The sequence below is a fragment of the Schistocerca serialis genome, chromosome 4, assembly GCF_023864345.2.
Source record: "Schistocerca serialis cubense isolate TAMUIC-IGC-003099 chromosome 4, iqSchSeri2.2, whole genome shotgun sequence".
NCBI classification, from domain to species: Eukaryota; Metazoa; Arthropoda; class Insecta; order Orthoptera; family Acrididae; genus Schistocerca; species Schistocerca serialis.
This window is the reverse complement of record NC_064641.1, coordinates 234,396,710-234,416,138: the sequence shown is the minus strand read 5'-3', so window position 1 is coordinate 234,416,138 and position 19,429 is coordinate 234,396,710. Positions and strand designations below refer to the sequence as shown.

The 19,429-nt window shown below is 43.9% G+C and overlaps 1 protein-coding gene across 1 annotated transcript in view; it reads left to right on the top strand.

Moving 5' to 3' along the window:
* Positions 1 to 496: 496 nt before the first annotated feature.
* LOC126475256 (UDP-glucosyltransferase 2-like) overlaps positions 497 to 19,429 on the top strand; it is a 36,378-nt gene continuing 17,445 nt past the window's right edge. The window contains exons 1-3 of the mRNA XM_050102969.1: positions 497 to 699; positions 783 to 1,005; positions 17,198 to 17,417. Coding sequence (XP_049958926.1) covers positions 529 to 699; positions 783 to 1,005; positions 17,198 to 17,417 — 614 coding nt within the window. The 5' untranslated portion in view covers positions 497 to 528. The remainder of the gene's footprint in view (positions 700 to 782; positions 1,006 to 17,197; positions 17,418 to 19,429) is intronic.

The following is a 19,429-nucleotide window of genomic DNA, read 5'->3' as shown; positions in this document are numbered from 1 at the left end:
GGTAGTTCCATCTGAAGACTCTCGTACATTGTGATTATTTGCTATCACACCTTATTTCTCGAGCAGTTCTAAGCCAGGAGATACAATATTTTCCTATGATATACATACAAAAACCCATTTCCTTTTTTCTATTTTAACTACTGGACTAATTACGTTAAATTGTAATTTATTTTAAAATCCTTTTATGATAACTTTTCTCTCAGTAAGTCGAATTATTTACGCTTTGGACAAGTGTATTTATTGCTTTACTTTAATCTGTCACAGATTTGAGAAGAAATTTGACTTGGTGGTAATGGAAATGTACCTACAGTTTTGTTACTATGGCCTTGTGCATAAACTGGGGTCTCCACCGGTTGTTGGTATTTGGTCAGCAGTATGATGGGCAATCTAGTTCATCCTGCGTATATGCCAGAGCTTGAGACAACCTACACGGACCACATGACATTCTGGGAAAGACTTGACAATACTTATCAAATACTAGACGCGTTTTGGCTTGCTAGAAGATATACAGCGGCTCAAAATGAAGTAATGTGGGAACATTTCGGAAACGATGTTCCCAGCATCTTTGAATCGCAGTACAATATTAGTCTCTTGCTCGCAACAACTCACTTCTCCTCCTCTTATCCAAAGCCGATGCAACCCACTGTGGTCAAAATGACTGGACTCCACATTAAAGGAAAGCCTAAGCCGCTACCGCAGGTAAGTCTCTTTCTAGCAAACGTTAGTTTGGCGAAACATTCTTTACGATACATTGTGATACAATAAACTGACTGCCGTTGTAGGAGATACAGTCCTTCCTGAGTGGTGCGAAATATGGAGCCATATACTTCAGCCTTGGCTCGAATGTTAAGAGCAGAAATCTGCCAGAGTCTATACGACAAGCACTGATGGACGCCTTTTCTGAACTTCCGCAGAAGGTCCTTTGGAAGTTTGAGGATGACTCTCTACCAGGGAAGCCAAGCAACGTCATGATCGCCAAGTGGTTGCCACAAGAGGATGTTTTGTGTAATCAATCCATTTATTTAATTATTTATGTACGATCAAAAAAGCCCACACGTTGAGAGTAACTGGCATAAGAATACCAGAAGTGCCAAAACATGTACTATTTTTATAAATGTTTGTTTGTTTTTGATACAATCACTTTTATGACACAGTCGTAACCGATTTCGCGCCCCCCCTCCCCCCACCCCCACCCCACCGCCACCATCGGCCATCTTCAGATTCTTTAGTAGGAAAACATAATAAGCTTACATTAAGCCCTCAAAACAAGTAAAACTAGACTCCTGGAAATGGAAAAAAGAACACATTGACACCGGTGTGTCAGACCCACCATACTTGCTCCTGACACTGCGAGAGGGCTGTACAAGCAATGATCAAACGCACGGCACAGCGGATACACCAGGAACCGCGGTGTTGGCCGTCGAATGGCGCTAGCTGCGCAGCATTTGTGCACCGCCGCCGTCAGTGTCAGCCAGTTTGCCGTGGCATACGGAGCTCCATCGCAGTCTTTAACACTGGTAGCATGCCGCGACAGCGTGGACGTGAACCGTATGTGCAGTTGACGGACTTTGAGCGAGGGCGTATAGTGGGCATGCGGGAGGCCGGGTGGACGTACCGCCGAATTGCTCAACACGTGGGGCGTGAGGTCTCCACAGTACATCGATGTTGTCGCCAGTGGTCGGCGGAAGGTGCACGTGCCCGTCGACCTGGGACCGGACCGCAGCGACGCACGGATGCACGCCAAGACCGTAGGATCCTACGCAGTGCCGTAGGGGACCGCACCGCCACTTCCCAGCAAATTAGGGACACTGTTGCTCCTGGGGTATCGGCGAGGACCATTCGCAACCGTCTCCATGAAGCTGGGCTACGGTCCCGCACACCGTTAGGCCGTCTTCCGCTCACGCCCCAACATCGTGCAGCCCGCCCCTAGTGGTGTCGCGTCAGGCGTGAATGGAGGGACGAATGGAGACGTGTCGTCTTCAGCGATGAGAGTCGCTTCTGCCTTGGTGCCAATGATGGTCGTATGCGTGTTTGGCGCCGTGCAGGTGAGCGCCACAATCAGGACTGCATACGACCGAGGCACACAGGGCCAACACCCGGCATCATGGTGTGGGGAGCGATCTCCTACACTGTCCGTACACCACTGGTGATCGTCGAGGGGACACTGAATAGTGCACGGTACATCCAAACCGTCATCGAACCCATCGTTCTACCATTCCTAGACCGGCAAGGGAACTTGCTGTTCCAACAGGACAATGCACGTCCGCATGTATCCCGTGCCACCCAACGTGCTCTAGAAGGTGTAAGTCAACTATCCTGGCCAGCAAGATCTCCGGATCTGTCCCCCATTGAGCATGTTTGGGACTGGATGAAGCGTCGTCTCACGCGGTCTGCACGTCCAGCACGAACGCTGGTCCAACTGAGGCGCCAGGTGGAAATGGCATGGCAAGCCGTTCCACAGGACTACATCCAGCATCTCTACGATCGTCTCCATGGGAGAATAGCAGCCTGCATTGCTGCGAAACGTGGATATACACTGTACTAGTGCCGACATTGTGCATGCTCTGTTGCCTGTGTCTATGTGCCTGTGGTTCTGTCAGTGTGATCATGTGATGTATCTGACCCCAGGAATGTGTCAATAAAGTTTCCCCTTCCTGGGACAATGAATTCACGGTGTTCTTATTTCAATTTCCAGGAGTGTATTTCTAGTAGGTGTACTTGTGAACTAAGTAATGTGCTATTAAAGTACATGTGGGGTCACACCTAGGGGCGGATTTTGGTGAACCAACGTTCATGTGTTTCAAACCAAATATAATACCAAAAATCAGGGACTTACATTGAAACAACTAAGGATACTTCTCTTGCATTACTCTTTGCGCTAGATGCGCGTGTCCCCCGAGACAGTCGTTAGTTGTGAAAGCCATAAAATGTATCACATTCACAATAATGGTTCAATCATTTACTCATAAAATATAAAAACAGAATACAGGTCCTCAAAGCAATGAAGTGAGTTTTGAAGCAGAAAAAGATTTTTACGATAAATAGAAGAAAGGAGCAATTATTATGGTAAATATATCCGAAGACCGGTGCTTCTGTACTTTGGACAGCTGGATGTTTACGCCATTGCCCATCTGTTCAGATGAGACGACACGGACCAGACGGCAAGGGCGACAATCTGCTGCAACTCGTTGGTACAAAGATTGGGCCAAGAAAAGTACACTTAGTTATATCTTATATTACCATAAGATTTGGTATTACGTTTTATTTAACAGCGCATGAAATTTGTTCACCAAATGTAGCCCCTGGTATGATCCACATTCATTTCATTAGCACCTTAGTTACTTAGTTACACAGTTCACGGATCATTTTGCGCGATAAATCGCAATTATGTTAGAAAAAGAAGAAAGATATACAGGTATGAGTAACTCCTACTCACTACATTTTACACTGTACGGTAACAGAAATGCTGCTACGGAACGGAACGAGTTGTCCAGAAGAAACTTTCTTAGTTTGTTTTCAAATTTTACTTTGTTGTCTGTCAGATATTTCATATTACTGGGTAAGTGATCAAACAATTTTGTAGCAGCATTGTGCACCCCCATTTTGTACTAAAGACAACCATAGTGTGGAGTAATGAATGTCATTTTTCCTTGTGAATCGTAGAGAATTATTTAAAACAAACTTCGTGAGGGAATACACTTACAGAAACTCCCCCATGTACCCTTTTTAAGCTAATTGAGATTATGTGATCATATGATGGTTTGTGTATAGACGCATAGATTTATGTGGAAACCCCTCATGTCAACGTTAAACATTGGCTCCAGTAGCTGGCGGAAGTTTTCATGTGATGTAGGAATACATCATGTCCAGGAGAGGAGGGATTTTTATTCAAAACGTAAAGTTGGCAATATCACTCGTTATTCTATTGTTTCTGGTTTCTTCCCGCATTTTTACTCGATGTAAATTTCAGGCTTTGTACATCAGTTGCAAGTGAAATGGCGTCTGGTAGAGATGAAATCAATCTGAATAAAAGGAAGAAAGTCGAGAAAAGCGTTATATAGTAACGAGATCGAATAGAAGAAAGTAGAGTTAAAAACATTGAATAAGTGAACTATAAAGGTGAAACAGTTAAGCCTAAAGAACAAGGTTGTGATTGCAATTAAGTCGTTCACCAGTGAAACTACTATTATTGTTTGGTTAATCTGTTCCTATTATTCCTCTTACGAATGCACTGTCTGTTATTGCAGATGCAAGTGGAAATTCATGACTACTACAATTAGCTCAGACGTCAAGATGGAATTATATTCCAGTTCTTAAGATTCGACACTAAAAATGAGAAAGGTGGTTTCTTACAGAGCCTAATAATGGTATGTGTCATTGCAAGGAAACGTCCAAAATTGGTAGGTGACAACAGCTTACCTGTCAAAAACAAACCCAAAAGTCGTACGTACAAATACTGACTGGTGTGTTCAAGTCTGTAAGCGTGCATTTTTATCCGTGTACAGTGTTTCTGATAACAAATTGCAGAGAAGACGGGATCTACCAATCTCTGGCAAGTTCCCCAAGATACATGGGGACAACAGCGGTATGCAAATGTATATCCAACTGGCGTAACATTGTTGGTTGAGAACCACATAAACAGTTTTCCAGTTCACGAATCACACGACACAAATAGAGACTAAAAATACTTGGCTTTAAAGCTTAATGTGAAAGAAATGTGGACTGTTATCAGTCACAATACCCTGAAGTGAAAGTAACTTATTGGCATTACTGGAACATCTTTAATGTAAATATCAATTTGAAATTTGGTCAACCACAAGTTGATACATGTTGTGTCTGCGAAGAATTACGTGTGAAAATAAGAAGTCGTATCGTAATTAATAATGCAAAGCGTGTGGCCGCAGCCGAACTATTAATTCATAAATGGAGAGCTGAAAAGTTCCACAAGACAGATGATCGTATGCAGAACACGTGCAGAGATTCTCAGGATTTCGCAAGAATTTGCGTTGATTACATGCAAAATCTGATGCTTCCATTTATCCTCATTGAAGACACCATCTATTTGCATCAGCTTACTTACACTGTCTTCAACATACATGAATTAAAATTTGGGAAGGTCGTATTCTACACATAATATGAAACAACAACTAGAAAGAGCCTCAGTGCTCTTTATCTTATGTCGTATAAACGAATATGTCTGCCAAAAATGTCCGACATTCCCACATTTCCTCTGAAGGCTGCGTTGCCCAAAATAAAAATCATTGTATATGAAGATGGTATCTGTTCTTTCGGACATGTACGAAAGAAAGTTGGGAATGTGGGTCTCACGGGAGGGGCGCCAGAGATAAGTCCCTGCAGTAGCACCATCCTCTGTGTCCTCGGTGGCTCAGATGGATAGAGCGTCTGCCATGTTAGCAGGAGATCTCGGGTTCGAGTCCCGGTCGGGGCACACATTTTCAACTGTCCCCATTGACTTATATCAACGCCTGTATGCAGCAAGGGGTATTTACTTCATTGTAAAAATCATTGTGTAATCCGACGCATGTTGACACTGATAGCCAAAGGAAGATTTGATTCATTCCATTAATATTTCCCGCTCAGAGGGCACAGCTGCCTGCGTTGTGACAGGGACTCCAGTGTTGCGAAGAGAAACGTAGAAAAGACTGATAGAGTGTACCTGGCAGTTGGAGTATGCAGAATTAATCACCTCTTCTAGCTCTAAGAGAGCTTTCATGGTGGCCAGCACATTACAAGAAGAATGTGTTGTCTGTGGAATCACAAGGAAGAAAAATTTCCTTGAGAAAGAAAGCAACGTTTTTCAGTTTCAGACTTTATGGCGTTTTCCTACAGCAATCTTACTCCAGGAATTATGAAGATCCGAACGTTCATTGGTGGATTGCAGGAACATACCTCCAGACTTGCAGATGGAGAGCAAATTCCGGATTTTCCATCACAACCAACTTTCCCATCTGAAGTGCCAATGATTAGTAACACAAAGTGACAGATTAATAAAAATCAAACCTTACCTACCTCATTCCGAAGAAACCCAGCGATTCTACAATAATTTATACTCCCAAACCGCCTATATGGATAAAGAAAAGTGACTGATGTAATACTGTGGCGAAATATGTATTGTGAGTAATGGTTTTTACATGAAATTATTTAATTCAATTAAATTTATTTACATTTGTTTCAGAAACCCTTTGGGTCCGACAAATTTAACAATGTATGTCTCCATAGTGAACATTAAATGAAGATTCAAAACTTTTGGAAAATATCTACATCCTATGTAGTTAACATAGATTAAAACTAGCTCACATTGTGAGAATGATCTAGTTTTTTCTTTCCCCATAACAAATCACTCGTTTCGGCCCAAGGGGTTTTTCCAGTAAACGATTCACTGTGAAACAGTAATCAGAATGCCCAACTCTTTAAACAGACGTCTGCAAGGTAATCGGAGGTGAGCACCACATAGTATTCTTATAGCACTTTTTTGAACAGTTACCCCAGAACATTATTTAATATGACATTACTGAATAAAAGTATGCAAATTATGTCAACTTACTGATTTGCCTCTCCCCAAGAATTGCAATGATTCTAAAGTTAATTGTGTTCCAAAACGTGATTTTTCCCATTTAAATCTCATCAATATGAACACCTAAATTTGAAGTTTCCGCCCTATATACTGTTTCTTCACCATGTGTTACACTTATCATTGGTGTAGTACCGCTAGAAGCGCAGAACTGAATATGTTGTGTCTTTTTAAAACTGAGAGTGAGTCCATTCACAGAAAACCAGTCAACGATACTTTTAAGAAATTTGATTACAATTTCTTTTCTTTATGTATGTATGCTTGGATTGATTACAATACTAGTCTCATCTGCAAAACGAACTAATTCTTCTTGTTGTAGATTGGACAGGAGACCACTTACATATATGGGGAACAATAGTGGACCTAAGATTGAGTCTTGGGGAATCCTGTATGTGATTTCTTCCCAGTCAGAATTATGTCCCTGGACTGTAGTGGTTGAATGACTAAGTAGAACTTTCTGCATTTTCCACTGGTTAACTATACCTTCAATTTAATAAACTTTAGCCGGCTGGGGTGGCCGAGCGGTTCTAGGAGCTACAGTCTGGAACCGCGCGACCGCAGGACCGCTACGGTCGCAGGTTCGAATCCAGCCTCGGGCATGGATGTGTGTGATGTCCTTAGGTTTGTTAGGTTTAAGTAGTTCTAAGTTCTAGGGGACTGATGATCCCAGAAGTTAAGTCCCATAGTGCTCAGGGCCATTTTTTTAATAAACTTTAGACAAAGTTTAAGGGGAACACTACTGGCTAAAATGGTTTCGATAACATCTGATTTCTTCACTTAATTCAGAAGTAGAGCTAGCAACAGTATTTTTACTTATTTGATGGTCGTAATACAAACTTTTTACTCTGTACTACTGTAGCGTCTGAAGATCGACATTGTGGGTCGAAAATGGTTACGATTGTGTCCTAAATGTGCTTGTTTCAAAAATAAACAAAACTTCATAATAAGCCAATCACCGATTTACCTAAACGGAACGTCGTTTACATATTGTGCTGTGATTGCCAAAGGTCTTTGGATACTCATTGCAGTTCGTTCTAAAGACGGAAGACCCTGTAAAAATCATTTTAAAGTGTTTACATAGTTTAATCTTCAAGGAATGCTTTTCACTATGTGATGATAAAAAAATGATTTTTCCATTTCATCAGAACCAAAGTTCTTCATTTTCCGACTCAGTCGATACGCTAGTATATCTCATAGAAGTTCGATGTGGCTCACATCGAGGTTTCCGAGAAATATGTCCAGCAGAATGCACCAGAAATTCTGTGCGCTATTAGTAAATGGTCACCACTCTGCGAATAGTAGTATTATTAGACCAATACCAGAAAAGAACCGATTAAAAACTTTACATAAAATCTAAGGAATACGCTACTGGCTAAAATGGTTTCATTAACATCCGATTTCTTTACATCAACGGCCACAAGCAACAGCCCAAAGTCCAAAAGTGGAAAAAAAATCCAGAGACCGTCAGGCCATCAAAGAAGGATACTGTCACCTCAACGTACAGGGTAGGAATGCTTTGCTAGCTATTCGTCAGTTATACACACATGCTAACTGTCACACATCATTCTATAACATCTCCATCAATTGCTCCCATAGTCTCAGACTGTAAAACTTGGATCAGTCAAAGCAACACGTTCATGTCGTAGAGTCCATGGAGAGGCAACATGGCTACCATAGCGAAGCAAAATTGACAACCCTCCGTCATCTTTTGCGCAGACAAAAGAGAGGGATTGTAGTACATGATAGTACGTAAGGAAATTACGAAGTAACTTCCGCTAGTAGCGTTTAGCAGTTATAGCCAGAAACAATATTACACCGGAATATAGCGCACTAGCACTTTATATACATCGTCTCTACGCTGCAGAATGCCTGCACGAGACATTGCGATTAATACGTGGGGCGTTCGGTAAGTAATGCAACATATTCGGAATTAGTTGTGGGACATAGTGGAACATTTCCGATTAAGTCCCCATAGTTTATGAAGTTCCAATAGGTTGCGGCGCTGTACGTCTGTACGTCTGTAAAGGAGGTGCGCTCCAAGCATAGAGGTGTCATTAAGTTTCTTTTGGCGGAAAATCAGAGCACCGGAGATTTTTATAGGTAGTTGCGAAGTGTCTATGGAGACATATCAGTAAATAAATATACGGTGAGTTGTTTGGTGAGGTGACTATCATCACCGCAACAAGGTTGCGCAAACCTGTTCGGTCTCCCACGTGCAGGCCTCCACACATGGCTGTGAATCCTGCATCTACATCTACATCTACATTTATACTCCGCAAGCCACCCAACGGTGTGTGACGGAGGGCACTTTGCGTGCCACTGTCATTACCTCCCTTTCCTGTTCCAGTCGCGTATGGTTCGCGGGAAGAACGACTGTCCGAAAGCCTCCGTGCGCGCTCTAATCTCTCTAATTTTACATTCGTGATCTCCTCGGGAGGTATACGTAGGGGGAAGCAATATATTCGATACCTCATCCAGAAACGCACCCTCTCGAAACCTGGCGAGCAAGCTACACCGCGATGCAGAGCGCCTCTCTTGCAGAGTCTGCCACTTGAGTTTGTTAAGCATCTCCGTAACGCTATCACGGTTACCAAATAACCCTGTGACGAAACGCGCCGCACTTCTTTGGATCTTCTCTATCTCCTCCGTCAACCCGATCTGGTACGGATCCCACACTGATGAGCAATACTCAAGTACGGGTCGAACGAGTGTTTTGTAAGCCACCTCCTTTGTTGATGGACTGCATTTTCTAAGGACTCTCCCAATGAATCTCAACCTGGTACCCGCCTTACCAACAATTAATTTTATATGATCATTCCACTTCAAATCGTTCCGCACCCATACTCCCAGATATTTTACAGAAGTAACTGCTACCAGTGTTTGTTCCGCTATCATATAATCATACAATAAAGGATCCTTCTTTCTATGTATTCGCAATACATTACATTTGTCTATGTTAACGGTCAGTTGCCACTCCCTGTACCAAGTGCCTATCCACTGCAGATCTTCCTGCATTTCGCTACAATTTTCTAATGCTGCAACTTCTCTGTATACTACAGCATCATCCGCGAAAAGCCGCATGGGACTTCCGACACTATCTACTAGGTCATATACATATACATATATATATATATATATATATATATATATATATATATATATATATATATATACACTCCTGGAAATTGAAATAAGAACACCGTGAATTCATTGTCCCAGGAAGGGGAAACTTTATTGGCACATTCCTGGGGTCAGATGCATCACATGATCACACTGACAGAACCACAGGCACATAGACACAGGCAACAGAGCATGCACAATGTCGGCACTAGTACAGTGTATATCCACCTTTCGCAGCAATGCAGGCTGCTATTCTCCCATGGAGACGATCGTAGAGATGCTGGATGTAGTCCTGTGGAACGGCTTGCCATGCCATTTCCACCTGGCGCCTCAGTTGGACCAGCGTTCGTGCTGGACGTGCAGACCGCGTGAGACGACGCTTCATCCAGTCCCAAACATGCTCAATGGGGGAAAGATCCGGAGATCTTGCTGGCCAGGGTAGTTGACTTACACCTTCTAGAGCACGTTGGGTGGCACGGGATACATGCGGACGTGCATTGTCCTGTTGGAACAGCAAGTTCCCTTGCCGGTCTAGGAATGGTAGATCGATGGGTTCGATGACGGTTTGGATGTACCGTGCACTATTCAGTGTCCCCTCGACGATCACCAGTGGTGTACGGCCAGTGTAGGAGATCGCTCCCCACACCATGATGCCGGGTGTTGGCCCTGTGTGCCTCGGTCGTATGCAGTCCTGATTGTGGCGCTCACCTGCACGGCGCCAAACACGCATACGACCATCATTGGCACCAAGGCAGAAGCGACTCTCATCGCTGAAGACGACACGTCTCCATTCGTCCCTCCATTCACGCCTGTCGCGAGACCACTGGAGGCGGGCTGCACGATGTTGGGGCGTGAGCGGAAGACGGCCTAACGGTGTGCGGGACCGTAGCCCAGCTTCATGGAGACGGTTGCGAATGGTCCTCGCCGATACCCCAGGAGCAACAGTGTCCCTAATTTGCTGGGAAGTGGCGGTGCGGTCCCCTACGGCACTGCGTAGGATCCTACGGTCTTGGCGTGCATCCGTGCGTCGCTGCGGTCCGGTCCCAGGTCGACGGGCACGTGCACCTTCCGCCGACCACTGGCGACAACATCGATGTACTGTGGAGACCTCACGCCCCACGTGTTGAGCAGTTCGGCGGTACGTCCACCCGGCCTCCCGCATGCCCACTATACGCCCTCGCTTAAAGTCCGTCAACTGCACATACGGTTCACGTCCACGCTGTCGCGGCATGCTACCAGTGTTAAAGACTGCGATGGAGCTCCGTATGCCACGGCAAACTGGCTGACACTGACGGCGGCGGTGCACAAATGCTGCGCAGCTAGCGCCATTCGACGGCCAACACCGCGGTTCCTGGTGTGTCCGCTGTGCCGTGCGTGTGATCATTGCTTGTACAGCCCTCTCGCAGTGTCCGGAGCAAGCATGGTGGGTCTGACACACCGGTGTCAATGTGTTCTTTTTTCCATTTCCAGGAGTGTATATATTGTGAAAAGCAATGGTCCCATAACACTCCCCTGTGGCACGCCAGAGGTTACTTTAACGTCTGTAGACGTCTCTCCATTGATAATAACATGCTGTGTTCTGTTTGCTAAAAACTCTTCAATCCAGCCACACAGCTGGTCTGATATTCCGTAGGCTCTTACTTTGTTTATCAGGCGACAGTGCGGAACTGTATCGAACGCCTTCCGGAAGTCAAGAAAAATAGCATCTACCTGGGAGCCTGTATCTAATATTTTCTGGGTCTCACGAACAAATAAAGCGAGTTGGGTCTCACACGATCGCTGTTTCGGGAATCCATGTTGATTCCTACATAGTAGGTTCTGGGTTTCCAAAAACGACATGATACTCGAGCAAAAAACATGTTCTAAAATTCTACGACAGATCGACGTCAGAGATATAGGTCTATAGATTTGCGCATCTGCTCGACGACCCTTCTTGAAGACTGGGACTACCTGTGCTTTTTTCCAATCATTTGGAACCTTCCGTTCCTCTAGAGACTTGCGGCTGTTAGAAGGGGGGCAAGTTCTTTCGCGTACTCTGTGTAGAATCGAATTGGGATCCCGTCAGGTCCAGTGGACTTTCCTCTGTTGAGTGATTCCAGTTGCTTTTCTATTCCTTGGACACTTATTTCGATATCAGCCATTTTTTCGTTTGTGCGAGGATTTAGAGAAGGAACTGCAGTGCGGTCTTCCTCTGTGAAACAGCTTTGGAAAAAGGTGTTTAGTATTTCAGCTTTACGCGTGTCATCCTCTGTTTCAATGCCATCATCATCCCGGAGTGTCTGGATATGCTGTTTCGACCCACTTACTGATTTAACGTAAGACTAGAACTTCCTAGGATTTTCTGTCAAGTCGGTACATAGAATTTTACTTTCGAATTCACTGAACGCTTCACGCATAGCCCTCCTTACGCTAACCTTGACATCGTTTAGCTTCTGTTTGTCTGAGAGGTTTTGGCTGCGTTTAAACTTGGAGTGAAGATCTCTTTGCTTTCGCAGTAGTTTCCTAACTTTGTTGTTGTACCACGGTGGGTTTTTCCCGTCCCTTGCAGTTTTACTCGGCACGTACCTGTCTAAAACGCATTTTACGATTGCCTTGAACTTTTTCCATAAACACTCAACATTGTCAGTGTCGGAACAGAAATTTTCGTTTTGATCTGTTAGGTAGTCTGAAATCTGCCTTCTATTACTCTTGCTAAATAGATAAACCTTCCCCCCTTTTTTTATATTCCTACTAACTTCCATATTCAGGGATGCTGCAAGGGCCTTATGATCACTGATTCCCTGTTCTGTACGTACGGAGTCGAAAAGTTCGGGTCTGTTTGTTATCAGTAGGTCCAAGATGTTATCTCGACGAGTCGGTTCTCTGTTTAATTGCTCGAGGTAATTCTCGGATAGTGCACTCTGTATAATGTCACTCGATGCTCTGTCCCTACCACCCGTCCTAAACATCTGAGTGTCCCAGTCTATATCTGGTAAATTGAAATCTCCACCTAAGACTATAACATGCTGAGAAAATTTGTGTGAAATGTATTCCAAATTTTCTCTCAGTTGTTCTGCCACTAATGCTGCTGAGTCGGGAGGTCGGTAAAAGGAGCCAATTATTAACCTAGCTCGGTTGTTGAGTGTAACCTCCACCCATAATAATTCACAGGAACTATCCACTTCTACTTCACTACAGGATAAGCCACTACTAACAGCGACGAACACTCCACCACCGGTTGCATGCAATCTATCCTTTCTAAACACCGTCTGTACCTTTGTAATAATTTCGGTAGAATTTATCTCTGGCTTCAGCCAGCTTTCTGTACCTATAACGATTTCAGCTTCGGTGCTTTCTATCAGCGCTTGAAGTTCCGGTACTTCACCAACGCAGCTTCGACAGTTTACAATTACAATACCAATTGCTGCTTGGTCCCCGCATGTCCTGACTTTGCCCTGCACCCGTTGAGGCTGTTGCCCTTTCTGACTTGCCCAAGGCCATCTAACCTAAAAAACCGCCCAGCCCACGCCACACAACCCCTGCTACCCGTGTAGCCGCTTGTTGCGTGTAGTGGACTCTTGACCTATCCAGCGGAACCCGAAACCCCACCACCCCATGGCGCAAGTGGAATCTGCAGCCCACATGGTCGCAGAACCGTCTCAGCCTGTGATTCAGACCCTCCACTCGGCTCTGTACCAAAGGTCCGCCGTCAGTCCTGTCGACGATGCTGCAGATGGTGAGCTCTGCTTTCATCCTGCTAGCGAGACTGGCAGTCTTCACCAAATCAGATAGCCGCCAGAAGCCAGAGAGGATTTCGTCGGATCCATAGCGACACACATCATTGGTGCCAACATGAGCAACCACCTGCAGATGGGTGCACCCTGTACCCTTCATGGCATCTGGAAGTACCCTTTCCACATCTGGAATGACTCACCCCGGTATGCACACGGAGTGCACATTGGTTTTCTTCGCCTCTCTTGCTGCCATATCCCTAAGGGACCCCATTACGCACCTGACGTTGGAGCTCCCAACTACCAGTAAGCCCACCCTCTGCGACCGCCTGGATCTTGCAGACTGAGGGGCAACCTCTGGAACAGGACAAGCAGCCATGTCAGGCCGAAGATCAGTATCAGCCTGAGACAGAGCCTGAAACCGGTTCGTCAGACAAACTGGAGAGGCCTTCCGTTCAGCCCTCCGGAATGTCTTTCGCCCCCTGCCACACCCTGAGACGACCTCCCACTGTACCACAGGTGAGGGATCAGCCTCAATGCGGGCAGTATCCCGGGCAACCACAGTCGTAGTCCGATCGGGGGATGCGTGGGACGAGCTGGCCGTCCCCGACAAACCCCCATCCGGAACCCCACAGTGATGCCCATTGGCAACAGCCTGAAGCTGTGTGACCGAAGCCAACACTGCCTGAAGCTGGGAGCGAAGGGATGCCAACTCAGCCTGCATCCGAACACAGCAGTTGCAGTCCCTATCCATGCCAAAAACTGTTGTGCAAAGAACGTCTGAACTAATCTACAGAGAGCGCAAACAAATCGACACAAAATTTAAACGGTTATTAAAATACAAGGTTGCCTAGTAAATGCAGTAATGCTGCTACTTGCGCACTGCTGACGCACTGCTCGGCGGCGGAAGGAGACTACGCGATTTTACACTATTCAGGTACTAAAACGCGATGCTACAACTCTCAAATACTATAATACGCCCGAAATTTATGAATTAATCAATGCAAGTACAAAAAACACGCAAAGAAATTAAGAATTAAACTATGTAACAAATGAGTGAGCTAGGAGTATACGACTTGCTGCTGCAGCTGCTTATCCAACGGCGGCAGGGAGCACACTGACTGTGACCAACCGACACTGGCCGTTCAAAACAAAAACAGAAGACAAACCACTACGCGAATTTACACTATTCAGGTACTAAAACGCGATGCTACAACTCTCAAATACTATAATACGCCCGAAATTTATGAATTAGACAATGCAAGTACCAAAAACACGCAAAGAAATTAAGAATTAAACTATGTAACAAATGAGTGTGCTAGGAGTATGTGACTTGCTGCTGCAGCTGCTTATCCAACAGCGGCAGGGAGCACACTGATGTTGGAGCGTGCAGATACTTTCATTCGATGTGATCGACGGGTCAAAATCAAACACCTCGCTGCTACTGGACATTTCTGTGGTAGTGCTGACGCACTAGTCCACCAGTTGGAGTACTGTACTCAAAGGTGTGTGCCCACTACTGCCCTCGCTGCCTAACGAAAACCATAAAGAGCAATGGAGGACCATGTGTGCCGAATTGGTTGCAGGTTTAAAAGCTAATTGTGAAAAATCTTTGTCACAGGTGATGAAACATGGGTTCATCACTTCGAATCGGAAACAAAGTGGCAATCCTTAGAGTGGTGCCACGCCGCCTCTCCTCTGAAAGAAAAGTTCAAAGCCGCATTATTAGCAGATAAAATCGTGGCGACCGTCTTCTGGCAGTCTGAAGGGGTCGTGTTGTAACCGCGACCGTAACAGTCGTGGGGTTTCCGAGAATGAAAGCGCAGTGGGACCAAACGGGAGCTGCCTGCGAACAAACAAAACGAATGGGAAAGGATGGACAAGAACAATGACGGACGACTGAGCAAGACCTTACGAACAACAACATGCAAGAAGCAATGGGGTTACGAGCGAGAACCTCACGACTCCACAATGTCGACTCGTACATAGAAACAAAGAAAGGTAAACACACTGTCTGTAGTCGAGATATCGATAGACTCACGCGAATCTCAGACTGCCTCGCTGAGCGAGAGGTAGGCGCTTAAATACATGATAGGGTACGTCGCTATTGGCCGCTGAGACCACGTGTTCCACCGTGGCGCCTAGGGTATGTCGCTATTGGCCGCTGGGATCACGTGTTCCACTGTGGCGCCGTCACATTATATGCGCGCAGTCATGGATTTTGGCGCGCTGGCTTCAGAAACCTCTAGTGGTAATCAAGGTTCATGCTGTCTGGCGCAGATTCGAGACTCGCGGCGCTCTGTACCAGAGGTTATTGTGTTTTATGTCCTCCCTCATGATGCAACATTCAAATTTGAGGTGTATTGCGCTACCCTCTGGAAACTGAAGAAACGACTTCAACGTGTTCGTCGCCACAGAAGTCTCCGCAACCGAGAGGAGCTCACAGAACTTAATTGCACTGTTCTTCCTCATCGATCCCACGGCCCGAAACTCGCATTTTCTATTTCCATCTTTTTGGTACAATGGAGAATGAACTTTGCGGCAAACAGTAAGTAGGTGATGGGGAGGCTATTGATGCAGTAAGACGGTGGCTCCGACGTCGACCAGCAGAGTGGTACCATGCGGGCATACAGGCATACAGACCCTCCCACTATTGAACAGAGATTATGCTGAAAAACAGAATTTCGTAGCCAAACGAATGGTGAATAGTATAGTGTATTATAATCCTGATAAAACGAATCTGTTTTCAGAAAAAAATATTGAATTACTTATTGAAAGCACCTTGTAGAACAACGTGGCACCGCAGGGAACGCTAAATATCGTGCCACAGCCTCTCTGTGCACATATTGCGCCTTTTTTATGTAGTCAGTTTCTTCTGACTAGGAGCACAACCAAGACACTACCTTTGTGGATTAGTATCAGTACTCTAAACGTAACGGATGCCATCTGCAGCACATGAATAGGGTTTTCAGTAACTGAATTGTGTAGCAATCTTTGGAGTTATGAGTGCGCACCAGCTAATTTCTTAGATCTATCAGAGGGCTTATTGGCTTTGAAGCTCCTCTGACCTATCCCTTTCACAGTACAATCAGTAGCAGTGGACCTCGAAACCTGCAAATTCTCTGACAGAATATTCTAGCTTTTGAGCTCTTAGAATTATAAATCGTTCTGCTTAATTTATTTCTCCCTCTTCACACATTCTGACAGAAAACTTCGATATGATTATTTTTTCCAGTTGTGAAACCATATTGTTATTTAGAAAAATCTTGGTTATGTTGAAAAATGGCAACACTCCCATGCAGTCTCAGACACATAGAATTATTAAAAACTCTTCTGGTATTCTGTTACGTAGTACAGCCAACGTTTCTCGAATGATAGTCTAAATGCTATTCTCACTTGAGATATAACCTCGAAATTAAGATTAGCTACTCTCATAATTAGAAATTTTATCATGAATATTTTGAAGTGTTTCTGTGGCCAATAAAGGTAGTGTAATCATTATGTTCTATTGCCTTTGTCTTGCTACACTGAAAAATACTCTCTTAAAAGAAATGAAATGTCTGTCTTTGCTTCACACTCTTTGCTTTTAGATAAGCTAACTTTACACAACCATTATACACCTATTATGATCTTTATGCAACGCTTGTATTTCGAGTGTGCCTCATTCCTACACGTGCTCAATTTTGTCTCTTGCTTTCTTTCCTTCTTTTTGAATTTCTACGATGTGTAGTTTATCGAACGTCATGTAATCCAGTGATTGCATTTTCTTTTCTAGCTCACCCAAATATTCGACTGTTCATCACTCAGGGCGGTCTTCAGAGTTTCAACGAGGCATCCTATTACAGTGTGCCACTAGTCGGAATACCTTTCTTTGGTGATCAAGCATACAATGTGGCAAAAATGGTCAGCGCTGGAATTGGAGTCAAGCTGGACTTTCGAACCATCACCAAACAGTCTGTCCTCCAAGCCGTGCGGACCGTTCTGGAGGATCCCAGGTAGAGTATATTGATTTCGAAATAACCGTAGCAGGATACATAATTATAAAATGCTGCGAATCAGGAACTGTGTAAATCTGAAGAGGCTGAAAATATCAGCCAACCAGTTGAAAAACTAAGATTTATTAGCCTTTGACCTAGGTTTCGACATATCTAAGGCCCACTCTTTCTGAAGAAGGTATTTTTTAGAAATATCGAAATCTAGGTCAAGGGCTAATAAACCTTTGTTTTGTAACTGGTTGGCTGATATTTTCAACCTCTTCATATATAACTATATTCATTTCATCTACGTTTCTTGCTAGATTTGCGATCTGTGGCAGTATGCCCATGATATAAGTAAGAATAATCTGTTCTTCTATTTAGCTCTGTTATGAAATCAGAAGACCTAGAAAACTGATGGAATCAAGTAAGAAATTAGAAAAGCAAAATGTTCTCATCAGTTCCTATGTATAAGAATTAAAAGCTTATGACGTACGAAGCCTCTCCCCACTACCAAGATGCCTGTAATGCTTTTCTTTTGAAACGTTAGCAATGCAAGGAATAGGGAACGGTAAGGTGCTAGGGTACACAACTTTTATTTGATTCTCCAACGCATAAATAAAGGAAATACGGCACAGTTTGAAAGACAATCTTCAGTGTGAGCTGAAAGGAACAAAAAGATCATTATTTTCCAATTACACATTTAGAGTTTTTTCTAAATTAACGAATATTAGGAAAATTTCAATTATTAACAAAGACTGACCTTTTTCGTGACAAGTGCGCCGATCCATTAAGTTGATACATCATTCGGAGCCGGTTTGTCAAACCTGATAGAACGACTTTCTAACTAGCAACCCAATTCACAACAACATAAGACAGCAGAATTACAACAAGCAATATAAACGATCACACAAAAGAGGATATACGGAACTGATTAGCAATGAAAATGAAAATTCGTGTCAAAAATGATTACAGCCTAAACAGGGCTCGACGCGCAATTGGAAAAGTAAACTTTTATTAATAATAAATAAAGGGTAAGTGTCCTCAAAGATTCACGTAATATCAAAGTAAGATTTTCCACATAAACATTAGAAAAAGACCTATAAGCCTCTGCAGAAGTATATCTTCAGGCAGTTTATCTAAAATAACAAGACTGTCCTCACTACATAAAAATACCAGTGTAAAAATGTGTTGGAGGTGTCTAGAGCCGTTAGTTTTATTTTACTTGCCCAAAGCCCAGCCATGAGCATTGCAGGACAATGGGTCTGTAGCGAATCACTCAAAACTGGTTAAAGCTTAACGAAGGTCAAGCTCACCAGGTTCCATAAAATCGAGGTTTGTTGGTGAAATTCATACAATTTCTTCGATGAAAATAAATGTCCTTTACCATCAGCACGCAGCATGTCGATTTTGACATGTACGCCTCCAAAACTCGTGGCAGGGGTTTGATGCCCGCTCGGCTACAGACATCCGTACATCACACACGGGGAACAATTACAACTAATTGCCATTCTACGTCAACGTAGCCATCACCACATCTCACGTGGTGCATATTAGAGCTGTAAAACTACCGTAGACGATCATAAGCAAGCTTGGGCTATGATAGTTTCTCCAGTAGTTTTTGTCAGTTAAGGTCGTACCCTCTTCAATTGTATCTTAGGTGTGTTGCATACTTGTTGGTTGCTACCTCATAACTATTGCTTTCTTTACCTAGGCGATCAGTGTCTTACTACATTCCCCTAAAAACCGGAAGCAGTGAACTGTCGAGAAACTGAGGATATTTAAAAAGGCCGATTAACCTACGAAACATTTTTGTTGTATACAGTTATTCCCCTGTCTATTAATTAAAAGTAAACAGCATTTGTAGCAAAATTGGAATTGTCCGTTTTTAATTCAGATTTTATTAAAAAATTGTTGATCTGTAATGTGAAACAGAGGGATGTTGTAGAAAGAAATAAAGAAAATAATAAGATTTATCATGTAGCACTAGGAAACGCAATTTCCGCACCAAAAAGGTAAAATAAATTTAAAAA